General features: G+C 41.7%; 1 protein-coding gene across 3 annotated transcripts in view; it reads right to left on the bottom strand.

Annotated features, from left to right (window-relative positions):
- Positions 1-762: 762 nt before the first annotated feature.
- Positions 763-12421, bottom strand: part of LOC145444901 (nuclear receptor subfamily 1 group I member 3-like) — a 31446-nt gene continuing 19787 nt past the window's right edge. For all 3 annotated transcript variants that reach the window (XM_080322961.1, XM_080322960.1, XM_080322962.1), the window contains exons 10-15: positions 11363-11442; positions 10518-10661; positions 9446-9594; positions 6156-6272; positions 5904-6085; positions 763-4079 (exon numbers count right to left, since the gene is read on the bottom strand). In XM_080322961.1, coding sequence (XP_080179087.1) covers positions 4020-4079; positions 5904-6085; positions 6156-6272; positions 9446-9594; positions 10518-10661; positions 11363-11442 — 732 coding nt within the window. In that variant the 3' untranslated portion in view covers positions 763-4019. The remainder of the gene's footprint in view (positions 4080-5903; positions 6086-6155; positions 6273-9445; positions 9595-10517; positions 10662-11362; positions 11443-12421) is intronic.

Here is a 12421-nt window from a genome sequence, read left to right as displayed (position 1 = left end):
CCGCGACTGCTGGAGTTTGAGTTTGGCAAGTTTTCTAGAATACGAATTAAAGTTTAATATTCAATAATCGTCCCTTCAGAATAGTTGTGAAACACATGTTTACTCACAATTTATACAGACATTGACAAAAATTTCTGGGGCCCCTACTGAGAGCCTCCCGCGCTCCCCAGGTTGAGAACCCCTGCTCTTGATGTTGTGTGATTGCGGGTCAAGCACTAATAAATATTCACAAACGGAAAGTTGGATATTTCGAGGAAACTTTTGTAAAGCAGGTTAAATTCTTGAGATTGTCAAGGCGTTTAGTGTTGATTGTTTTTGCTGCCAGCGCCATGCATAGAGTGGCCCCCAGTTGAAATGCAAAAAATTTGAACCAAAGATGTTATAATGAAGTGAAAATTGTAATATATGATAAAGGTTCACAGTGCTGAACCTACCAAGGTTCTGTTCTGAACGCGAACCTCAAGATTTTCGAGGTTCACACACAGATCGCGAACGTGAACCTCACGTTCACACCATCCCTAATTAGTACGTTATTGGTAATTAACATTTGCACAGAAGAATATTTCATCTCGTACGGCCATTCTGCGTATGGCAGTCATGAAGTTTTAGCAGCTAAGTAGCGAAACTGCATCGTGATTTCTCTATAATGACAAAAAAACATTTTGTAAATTCGGAGGAACCCCTGAAAATGCTTCGCGGACCCACGGTTGAGAACCACTGACCCAACCCTCTCCCGACAAATTATAAAACACGCGCCACATCTATGACATTGCATACCGCGGTAGCAACCATTTTAATACGAAAATATGGCTGTAATGCAAACCAATCGAAAGAATCCAGCCAAGATCACAGATCAAATTGCTCATAATATTGCGATCGAGAAATTTGTCAACACACACATTTCAATCCCTCCGCAATTACATTGATTGATGGATCACAGACAGTAAACGTTAGTGGATTGGTACCAAGAATCCATTACAAGAAGTTTTTTTTAAAATACACACTACCAATACGCGCAAGGCGCGTCATAGGTACTGCCATACACGGGCTAGTTAATAAGTTACACAGATTATTAACAGAGATTCAAAGATTTCGGATAAATGCAGTGATAATTTAGTTGACGAATACAGGTTGTTACAGGTCCAATGTCTACTTTCTCAACTCGACCCACACACCAATAGGGCTTCCCCACTAGAGGTAGTTTTAGGCGTGTTAATATAATGTCTAATTAGTAAGCACTCCTGTCGGTGTTAACCTCTAAGTTACAGAAAAGGTACAGAAACATAATCTAAGCAGTTTCCAATAACAGGCTATAGTCGATTTTCTACAGCTGTAACAGATGGAACTTCCACACTGATATATTTCTCCAGTGTTGTGTGACCCACTGACCTCAAACAACCATGACCAATCAGAGATCGAATGATCACAGAATTGACTCAGTCAAACATTTTTTGCTTGTTACATGCATACAGTTGAAATGTGTAAAATTGCTGTGAAAAAGCCTGGAAACCATTGGCGCCGCTACAGAAAAGAAACCTTTTTGTTGACGATGGATAATACAGACTTTGCTAGTAGCTTCATTGCACCGTTGGACTCGTTTCACGATTTATATTCACCTAACTTATTGTTGCTTGATTGATTTGTATCGCATCCAACATCACTCACTCAATAATTGGTCAACGGTCATCCATTGGAAAGTTCAGCAGGTCACACACGACACTGGTAGCCTACTAGCCAAAAGAGGAAGAGCATGCATGATGCCGTTTGGGACAGCCTAATTCGAACACGTTAATATAGGCCGACGCAGATACTGACAATGTAGGAATTGGGTTTGATCACACCATACCAGGCTTTAAAAACACGACACAACTATAATTGTTGTTAACTATGGAGCCCAACGCGAGCTGATAGTGGATATATGTTGTCCAGGTCAATACGCGGATATTCGCATATGTCTTGCCGCAATCAAATACTGGATGCACTACGGTAACGGCAAATTAAGATGCAACATTTCCTTAATGAGAATTCTAGAAGTGAAAGAGTGAGTAACTTGTGCACTCCTACTGCCTAAACCACCTTGATTTACAAACGCTGGATGTGCAGCGTAACTAAAAGTTAAAACCAGAGAGCACCTGAGGATGAAAAGCACGCTACATTGTCAGTACGGACCGGCCTTACCAGCAATTTACGAGCGCATCACTACTATTGTGTCGGTATAACACCGAGTTTCCTCGACAAGCGACATCAAACTTGTAAACGGACAGGAACAGAGAAGCCCTCGCTTGAATAAAAACAGATAAGACGTATGAAAAAAGAGAGTGATAGACTATTCCAGACAAGAACACAAATACGATGCTGAAAAAAGGCAAATAGTATAATGTTATTTTATATAGAACATCATTACGAGACTAGTCAAAGGAGCAAAGAATCCCTGGAAAGAAATCGAGATAAAATAAAACACACTACATCAAATGCATGTCATTCACAAAAGTTGCGTTACGGGAAGCTAGACGGGTCTCCGTCAAAGGCAGGTACACGTTACGAGCATAGAGGGGCCGTTTTGGTAATGTCTGAAAAGTACAGAAAGACCCAAAAACCCAGAAAAAAACACCCAAACAACCCATGAATAGTTGACGATAGCGAACCATTTGCTACACAACTCTAAGGAGCCACCGAGGCTGATGAGTAGGAGTGGGTATAGTCGAGCACCCTTACACCTGATTCGATTATTATTACGAGTCCAGTAGAGTTTTCTACAGTCTGACGCCGCAGATGCTTTCACATGACAGCAAACTAAGCGTTGCCAGTTACACTTTGTCGCAAATAATTTCGTTTTTGTTGACCATAACTATGGCATAAAAACGCATTACACCAACACCAGTGACGGTTCATGCTTCATGTTTTGGATGCTGTGATACAGTCAAACCTAGGTCGCCATGGAGAGAAGATCAGATGAATGTATCAAAATGATACTTCTTACCGATAAAATTAAATCTTAGTCGCATGTGCCATACAAACTCTTGACTACTGGACTCGAATCTTCATAATCAATACTCGAGCACACAAATCAATATACCCAACCCTACTCATGAGCTACAATTCCAAGCTACGCAACGTAAAACAGCGTAGACACTGTACGCTTTTCTCACCAACGAGTGACTACTCAAAGACGATTATAATCCTTGGCAATTTAGTTCAAACCGTGATCGCGAGACGTACATACCCGTTCAAAACGCTGGTTAAAATAAGTTAAGCTTCTTTACAAAACCTTGGTTGCGAACGCTGATCAAAGATTTAACGTCAACGACAGATATCCATTGATTGACGACGAAAATATCGGCTGAAGTGGCGTGGGGGTTTGCATTCGAAACCATGGATAAGTAGCACTGTACAGCACCTCCTACGCAACGCTATCCGTACGGTAACACGGAACTGTACGATAGACAGATAAAAAAGCGTCAAACAAGCTCGCAGGGTTGTAACCAAGTAACCAATTGTGTTGAGTCGAAACAAGTCATAGTGTTCATTGTTCAGTATCAAGCTCAACTCATTTCTGTGAAACTCTTGGACGATAGCTAAGATTTCGGATTTGTAATGTACTCGTCGCACTAGACAAGTTTCTTTGAAAACATAAGACAGTTTCTGGTACCCGAGTCATTACAACCCTGCTAGCAAGAGTCTTGTTTTATCGGCGACGCAAGCCAACATTACGATATCAGCCGTTACATGATTTACGCACCAAGTCGGAGATAATATAAATACTCTGGTAATGAAACGTGACACGCGTGAAACTCGGCCGTAACGGAAAAAAAAGCGCGGGCGATCATTTCTTGTTAAACTCGCCCTTCCAACGAAAAGTTTTGTCGTCTCCCTCGGCGTTTTTCGCGGGCCGGAAACCCGCGTTCGAGTCCAAACGCTTCCAGGGACGACACAATATTACAGTCTTTCGTCGCGGAGTAGTCGGTCCCCGGACTTGCCGCCAGCAGTCGAGTCACAGTCTGCTGCTGGGGGCGCCCGAGTCACACGTTGGGCATACATTCAAATACCAGCGGCTTAATATCGTTGGCTTCGCTTGTCGACTGGAAAAAAACGTAGAGAGTCAGTTAAGCTACAGCGAAATAGAGGAAAAATGCTACGTGGCGACAAGATAGCGCAATGGTAGAGCGTCCGGCTTCTTGATCGGTAGGTCGTGGGTTCAATCCCCGGCCGGGTCAGACCAAACACCTTATTAGTAACACTGGTATTCATGGCTTCCTTGCTTGGCGCTCAGCATTAGGGTTATAGCATGGAGGGATGGTACAAGATTTAGAAGAAAAGGCTATTGCTGCACCTCCTTGTCCAGCGGCATATGGATACCATGAATGCACGGTCGTTTGTGTGTTTGTACATCAGGAGTCATTGTATATGCCACAAAAACATCAAGAACAAAAATACATAATGTCCTATTCCTACTCTAGAGGCGGTCAGTAACGAAGTGCCTCTACTCTGTCAAAATACCAGTGTTGGGATCAAGTCACTACCTTCGAGTCACGAGTCATTTCGAGTCATCGCACATTTTGACTCGAGTCAAGTCAAGTCAATCGCGAGTCAAGTCATAATTCAAGTCAAATTGAATTTCGAAGTATGAGTGATGATTCAAAGCCATTACATTTTGCTAAGTGTCTGAAAGACAGATGAATTGGCCATTTATCTTGAGTCAAATAACGAATATAAAGTTAAATAAACATGCAAAAAGACATCGCATCGCCCACGCACACGTACAACTGCTATTAGAATACGTGAGTAGCTGTACAGTTACATGATATAGTCTGTTATTATCAGTCAAAATATAGGACCGAATACGAATCCTCGAGAAGTTGAAACAAATTGCATTTGTACAATAGCCTTACCCATCTACACATCCGTAGGAATATAAACGCACAGACTATATTTGTTCGATTTAAATCATACAAGAGGGTTGACAAAACTGAGCAATGCGCAACGTAAGCATTGAGCCGTCCAAGAAACAGAGACACATTGCTATTAGAATAATCTACTACTGGTACGACAACGTAAACTGTGACCGTTTCGTTTGCGGTCAATTTATTTGTGATGCAACAATGGAGGATCAGTGTAACGTACAATCAGTGAATGAATGATTGCTCTCACAAGTGACACCATCGTATCTTGAACAATCCAAACATACAGAAGATTCATTGATTTAATCGACACTGTTTACTTGATGACTTGAAATTGACTCGTAAATTTTGCTCCGAGTCAAGTCATACGAAAAAGTTGACTCGAGTCTGACTCGAGTCAAGTCATGACTCGAGTCATCCCAACACTGCAAAATACACCAGTCGGTCTTGCCTACTAGAACTACCTACTCAAGGGGCTATGATCTCAGACTACTACAACCTCTGATTAACAACAGTTTCCGTATTTTTTGGCAAAACAAGGCTGGAATACTTACTTTTTACTTGAAGGTGGTAACAAAAGAAGTACTTCTAATTTATTAAAGTAATGAGGTAGGTTTTGCCTGCTTTCACTTCTGCCTAGCAGTTTTTTTTGGCCGAAAATAGGCCGAAGTACTTCTACTGCATAGATTTGTAGGATGGCTTTTCACATCAATCTACTTACTCCTCACACTGGCGTGTGTGAGTGAAATTAGCGTATACAATTTCACAAATAGCCCCTCTATCAGGGTAACGGAATCTATTTTCCGAAAATTGCTCGATCTGTAGTGTTATCAGTCACTTTGCATTGTCGCAAAGACGAATCCTGAAACTTCTAAGCAGTCCCCTACGATTTACGCCTCATTTTAGCACATCTATTTCTACTCTAGTAGCAGCGCCGTTTATCGTCACGCATGCGGAGAAATCAGTGGGACCGGTAGAACTGGTAACGCCGTACGAAAGACGTACCTGAATCCTGTCCAGCGTCTTCGATATATGCCAATTCAACGTTCGTAACCTCGTTAAATACGACATGATTTTCGGAAAGCGAACTCGCGAATGGTATATAGTTTCGGTATAAGATTGCAAAGCGACCGTGATACGTTCCTGAACCTCTTCCACGAGAGACCTGTTTTCCAGTCCGTCACGGTCTGTATTATATTGAAAAAATGACATTAAAAACAGAAACGTAAAAGCAATCCTAGGCTACTTAGTACTTACCCCCAGAGAATAACGACGTGGCGCACATACAGGCCAATTCCGACTCGTCAAGCAGCATGTGCGAAAGGTCGTGATGAAACTGCAAGTAGCAGTCCGTGTATTCCTCCGACATGCCGCCTTGAAAACAAGCGTGACCGATAAGAAAAGAGAAACTGATTTCAAGAATTTCCAGTGAACGAGGCCATAAACAGGTCGGGTTTAGAGAGTTCAAACACCGGACCGTGAAGTGACCCAGGAAATAGTAACTGACACAATGTGAAAGTATTGTATCTGAGTGGATTTTACGCGGTGATTCCTATCACTGAAGAGCAAGTAATGCCAATAGGACCGAGACCAATGAGTTCATGAATGTTTCACAAGCATCCCCATAAAATACACTTTCAATACATATAAACACAAATACAATACACTGCTCAAGGTAGACAGAATTGTAAGAACCCTTTTGGCTTTGGTTGACATAGTATTGCAGGTAGAGAGAGTATAATACTTTGGCAGCATAAGTTCGTTGAGCTCGGAGATGAATGATGTACAAAGAAAAATGAGACATTAGCCTGGATCACAGTCAATTTTATAAATAATCCACAGAGAATTGGCAACTTTGGAAACATCTGCCTGGAAACGAATTGGAGAACCAAACTTGCGATTAAAATACGCTTTCGCTGCAATACTGTTGTAAGTTAGGCTTGACACAGACACCGAGTCAGAATTAAACTTGAGGGCGTGTCAAAGCTGTAAACTTGTTGCAAAGTAGTCACGCAAAAGAAGCGCGTAAGGTGATTACTAGGGCAAGTTTTTGCAAGTTTTGCAACTTTTTTTACAGCTTCCGGCAGCTTCCTAAATACTCGGAAGTTATGTAGAATGCCGTTTCAAGCTGTTTGAAGGAATCCTATATTGCAAGTCTTTGCAACTTTCGTCCATTTTTTTTATTGCAACTTTTACGATTTCTCGTGCAGCTTTTTGTAAGTTTTCTCGATTTTTCATGCAACCAACTTTTAACCCTTACGAGGTGGGCGTATCAAATATGATATGGCATGTCTCCGACACCGATTTCTCCATGTTGACACGTCCTAGACATCGGGTACTACGTTTTTTGAAAAGCTGAGACTTTTCCGATGTATTTGGTACCTTACTCAAAAATTTTGGCTTTAAAAAATAAACAAAAAATGAAAAATAAAATAAAATATGGTTATCACCCAAAACTTCCGGATATTTTCCGAGTGGGAAATATTATCGGAAAATCTGCCAGAACATCAGAAGTCGACATGTACGGTTTTCTGTGTAAATTTTCACCGTTTCAAACATCAAAACGTTTTCTGGGGAGTTTTCTGAGGGGTATTTGTAAATTTTGGTCACGCTTCAGTGATTTTCAAGATCCAGGTCAAGTTCAAGTGCAAATTCAGTCCGCATATGAGTCATAAACAGGTTTACTATGCCTGCAAATGGTTGGATATGACAAAAGAAAGCATATCGCGTTGTTTTATGCCATAAACCGGACTATAGGGGCCGATTGAGTCTTGATCATGAACTTGACCTTGATGACCACTCACTGACCACGCCCATCTGTAAATTTTGTATGTATTTTCCATTTTCGATATCTGACGAACCGCGCGGTTTACAACCATGGTTGACGGCTTGTTTGAAACCAGGCAACAGTGGCTACGCACTGAAGCATCACATTCCTCTCTCTGACGCCATCCTGAGGGTCAGCCTTGAAAATTGAGAGAGAGAGAGATTTTTTGGGGGGAAAAGCTTGTTTATTTAAACTTATTAAAAAACCTCAGACATGTCATGGGGTGTCGATCAAGGGTGGAATCGGTAGAGGGCTGTACTCCGCCCACTTTTAAACTGGAACGGCCCAGATTCAAGACCTGGTGGGGCCACGGTGAGAATTTGAAAAGTGAAGGTCAATTCTGCAAAATATGGCCCTACCTCGTAAGGGTTAACTGAAAATATTTGGAAGTATATGTAAATAGATCGCTGGATTTAGTCACTGTTTTTTGAGAATTTCGGTGAAATACATGGCCAAATTCGACTGAAATACCGTAGATCAGCACTGAAGTAACGTTCTAACAGCTATTTCGCGAACAGAGCCGGAAAGATGACTTTATTTAAGTCAACCAACAGAGAATGTGGATGAAAAACTGTATTTCGGGAGAGGAACTGGGAAGTTTTTGTTAGTCAACCGACCAAAATGTGGTCTTTTATCGCAACTTTTGTGAAAAATAAATGCAACATTCCATGGATTTGACTGCAACAAAAACTTGCCCTAGTGATTACCTTAAAAACCAGACATTTGTCAATCTACAATGCCGATATCTCTCCCAATCAAAACTCAACCGATGAGATCATTTTTCGAGGCCCGATCATTATCACTCTGGATTGCGGGCACACCATTCTCTACTATCTCAAATTGATTTATAACCAGATAGGACCCCACAGATATTCCCCAAACGGAAGATAAATCTAATCAACAAAGACAACATCCCATCTGAAAACAAACACGGAGGGGAAATTTTTGATTTCAATTTACGAAAACCAAAATCGCGGAAAATCTCTCAAAATCATCTCGGAGGCTTGCTAAAATACGTCACATTTCACCTATCGCACCGAGTTCAACTATTGCGATCTAAAGTTACATAATTCTCCACATTGCGGTAATTCGAAACCAAGGTGAGTTCCAACTTACAGAAAATATATGTATGAGGATTTAAGCAAGATACTACTGTCACATAGTGTTAATTCATAGCTTGATGATTACATTTCAACGAAACAACCAATCTCGAACATTTCATCTCAACGGATATGAAGTAGCCTAACATAAACATAATTTTGCTGGCGCATGAGAACAGTCTGTCGGTAGCCTGAGGGAAATTAAATTCGGACTTCAAGAAGGACATAATTTTGCGAACGTAACAGATCGTATGCAAGTAACAACATAATTGTGTCCGTCGAACACAGTAGCTGAAGGGCACTTATTATCTCGCGATACCATATGTCGGCAACTTTTCGTAGGAAATACCATTGCACTTTGAAATTGGGAATGGATCATTCGCCAGAAAAGGAAAAAACACGCACTTGCAACCTAATTGGCAATTAATTAAGTTGTCACAATAGACCAAGTATCACAAACCAATTGGTGACACTGACGTATGATTCCAATCGCCAGATCACCACCAAGCTCATTAATATCTCTCACCTGAGCTACGACAAAATTTCACGTGTGTGCAGTGCGAAAGTCAGCATAATCGGTACGTAAACACAAAAATATGAAGGCGACGCATTCAACAAACCTAAAATAAACGATTCCCGCGTGTAGTACTTCCCCGGGCCGCACATTAATGCGTTCTGCTCCCGGTCGTAAGTGTAGTTGGCTTTGATAAATAATATCTCCGTGCAGCCCGACTTTAATAGTGTGATTTGATCTTTCAAGCTCAGAGACCTGCAACGGATGACAGGTTAAGTTTGCAGGAAAATCGAATGACTAATTCTCGTACGAAAATGCATGATCGCTGCAGAGCGCCTGGCCTGAAAATATCCCGTGAATCATCACCGAATTATTTTAATCTCGAGTGTCATCTTTGTCACTACATCTTCGTCATGCAGCGCTGTACAAGCGCAACTACACCGCAGCATCACCTCTAGAAGCGCGCGCGAAGAAAGGTAACAAAAACACAAATATAACGATAATCGTGACACGGTGCAGCAATTGTAAAACACGCGACGTTTCCTAGTCACAAAAAATCAAAGCGTTTCTCCCTGATCCGAATAGATAGTTCGTTACAGGTCCAAAGACTAACCGACACCTCAATGAATTTACAGAATGTTACATAACGAACTGCGTTAACAGTCGTTAGGTCCTGTCAAAAAGAATGACACTAATTCAAGGAGGCAACGAAAATATTTTTTTGCGGCTATTCACGACCAAAGATGGTGTGTAACGGAGCAGTTCATCTTTTTAGGAGTAATCAGGCGGCTATGATATTAGACTGACCAGTTCCACTTTTGCTCAAAATTTAGCAGCTTTTTTAGGCAAAACTAGGGTTAAAATAGGCTGCTTAATTGGGAATCGCTAGTTCAACTTGTATCGGTACGTTCGAAAGAACGCCTCCAAGGCAGTGAACCTACCAAGCGCGCTATCGTACTGCTCTATAAAAATGTATACGAGGCGGGTGTTAACAGCTCTTGTCTTTTGTTATTTTAGGACCTCGTCAAAGTGCTGGAGATGCGTATTGCGAGCGACCTCAAGACTCTCTCCGTTGCGTTGTGCGGTAACAGAAATCTCTACCGCGCAGAGAAGCGCATTTGCGAAGCCGCAGAGACACAAGTCCGTGCTCGCGGCGCACAAATCGACTCGGCACTCACGTGAAGGAAGGAATCTTTTTACAGAACTTTATAATCTCCTTTATGCTAAACTCCATTATCGCGGAAAAGTGGCGCAGATGCGATTTCGACGGATTCGACGGTCCCGGCGCGGTGGCTACGATATCCTGCGTCATCTGGTTGATTCTGTAATATTACGCGGACGGTAATACGTCGTTTCGATAACGACGGCTTGGGCACGGATCGTTAAAACAGAGAGAGGTCCTCCTTAAAACCGAGAATCACTCCTGTTGCAACATCGCGGTGGATTCAGACCAAATCAAAACTCAATTTGCGGAAACGGTTCCTGAAACACCGCCAAATTCCAATCAAGAACAGAGGGAGGTGAAATTTGTGGTTATGCTCTGTTTCTGCGCGTCTCAAATGGTGAAAGTACCGCATACCGCTATTCTAACAAGCAGTTGACGAGTTTCATTTCAAAATTACACCAGAACGGCAACTAGCACAGCAGCGAAATCTAATTAAAAAATCCTCCACCCCTACTGTACCAAGGGTTGACATCGGACAAGGATAAAAAACTATAGACAGCCAAAAATTTCAAGTAGTTTAACAGCAAAATTTGTAAACTGACAACTAAAAAAGGTCATCTCATTCGTCCATTCCCAATTACACAACCTGACATTGCCGAAGGAAACAAGTCAAAAACAAGGACGTATCTTATAAATACCGACAATGCAGTTTAACGTGACATCGCCCCTCAAAATAAGGGCCCCTGTAATCGCCAAATAATCCTCAAATATTTTCCGATTAAATGCATTGCAACAACGTCACATAGGGACAAGGGTCAAATGAAACCATAGGCTACACTGAGAAAAAGAAACACTTACAAATCTGAAAATCCACTGCTTGTGCTTGCCGGGGAAGCGCCGGGATCTCTGGATCGTATCGTCAGCATCCCGTCTTCCTCCTGAACATAATCTAAGTTAGGAACGGCGTACAGATAGAAATTTCCGGGGTTCTTCAAGAAATTTTCACAGTTCAAGACGCCGTTATCAAGATTCCTTTTTCTTATATTAACTTTCAAGGAAATGAAGCGAGAATTCAAAAATCTCAAACCAAGGTCACCATAATCCCAGCAGCAAAATGCAAATTGTAGCAAAATGCTGGCTTTACGTGGCATGCCGCACCGGACTTTTCGATATCACGCCATATTTACCGAACCGATACAATGTGTCGATTAGTTATCAACCGCAAACAGCAGTGTATGATATGCGGTCGCTGGTAGCAATCCATTATTAATTAATCGACGGAACAAGTTATAACTCAAACACAAAACACGATGGAAACGATCGAGGAAAGGACACGCGAGACGTCCGATCTTGATTTAGTACGACATAAGGCACGCCACACGGCACGCTAATTTATACAAAGCCCATTATGTGATTAAGCGCACTTCAATATTTACAATATGTTGGCACAAAGATAAATCGTCGCCTAAATAAAACACTCGTTCAAAGTTATGAATGTCATCGGGCCCGTCTGAAATCTAATACAAATTCCGAAACGTAAGAACATCGACCGTGAGGCCTTAGGCTAGATCACCGCCACAGACTCTTCTCGGGTTTCAAAAACCTGATCGCGAAAATCTCTAGGGAGGGTAGAACGATTTAAGTTTACGAAAAGGAAGCAACGTTGGAATAATCGGTAACCGCATTTTCGATGAAACACAATCTTCACCTCAACGTGTTCCATGTGACAACAAATAAGCGGGCTCCAAATTGCTACACGTGTCCGGTAGAAACCGCAGGTAATAATTTTAAAAAAGGAGGTTGCGGATTTCCGCGCTCAATGTTTGTCAGATAAAACGATGTTCGTATTGTGTAGCGGCGTTTGAACGATATTTAGGGGTCAACATGATTTGAACAACAAGAGCTAGCGATAATAAA

Source organism: Botryllus schlosseri, chromosome 8, assembly GCF_051294905.1.
Source record: "Botryllus schlosseri isolate E-star chromosome 8, Bs_hap1, whole genome shotgun sequence".
Taxonomy (NCBI): domain Eukaryota; kingdom Metazoa; phylum Chordata; class Ascidiacea; order Stolidobranchia; family Styelidae; genus Botryllus; species Botryllus schlosseri.
This window is presented reverse-complemented; position numbering and strand designations above follow the sequence as displayed.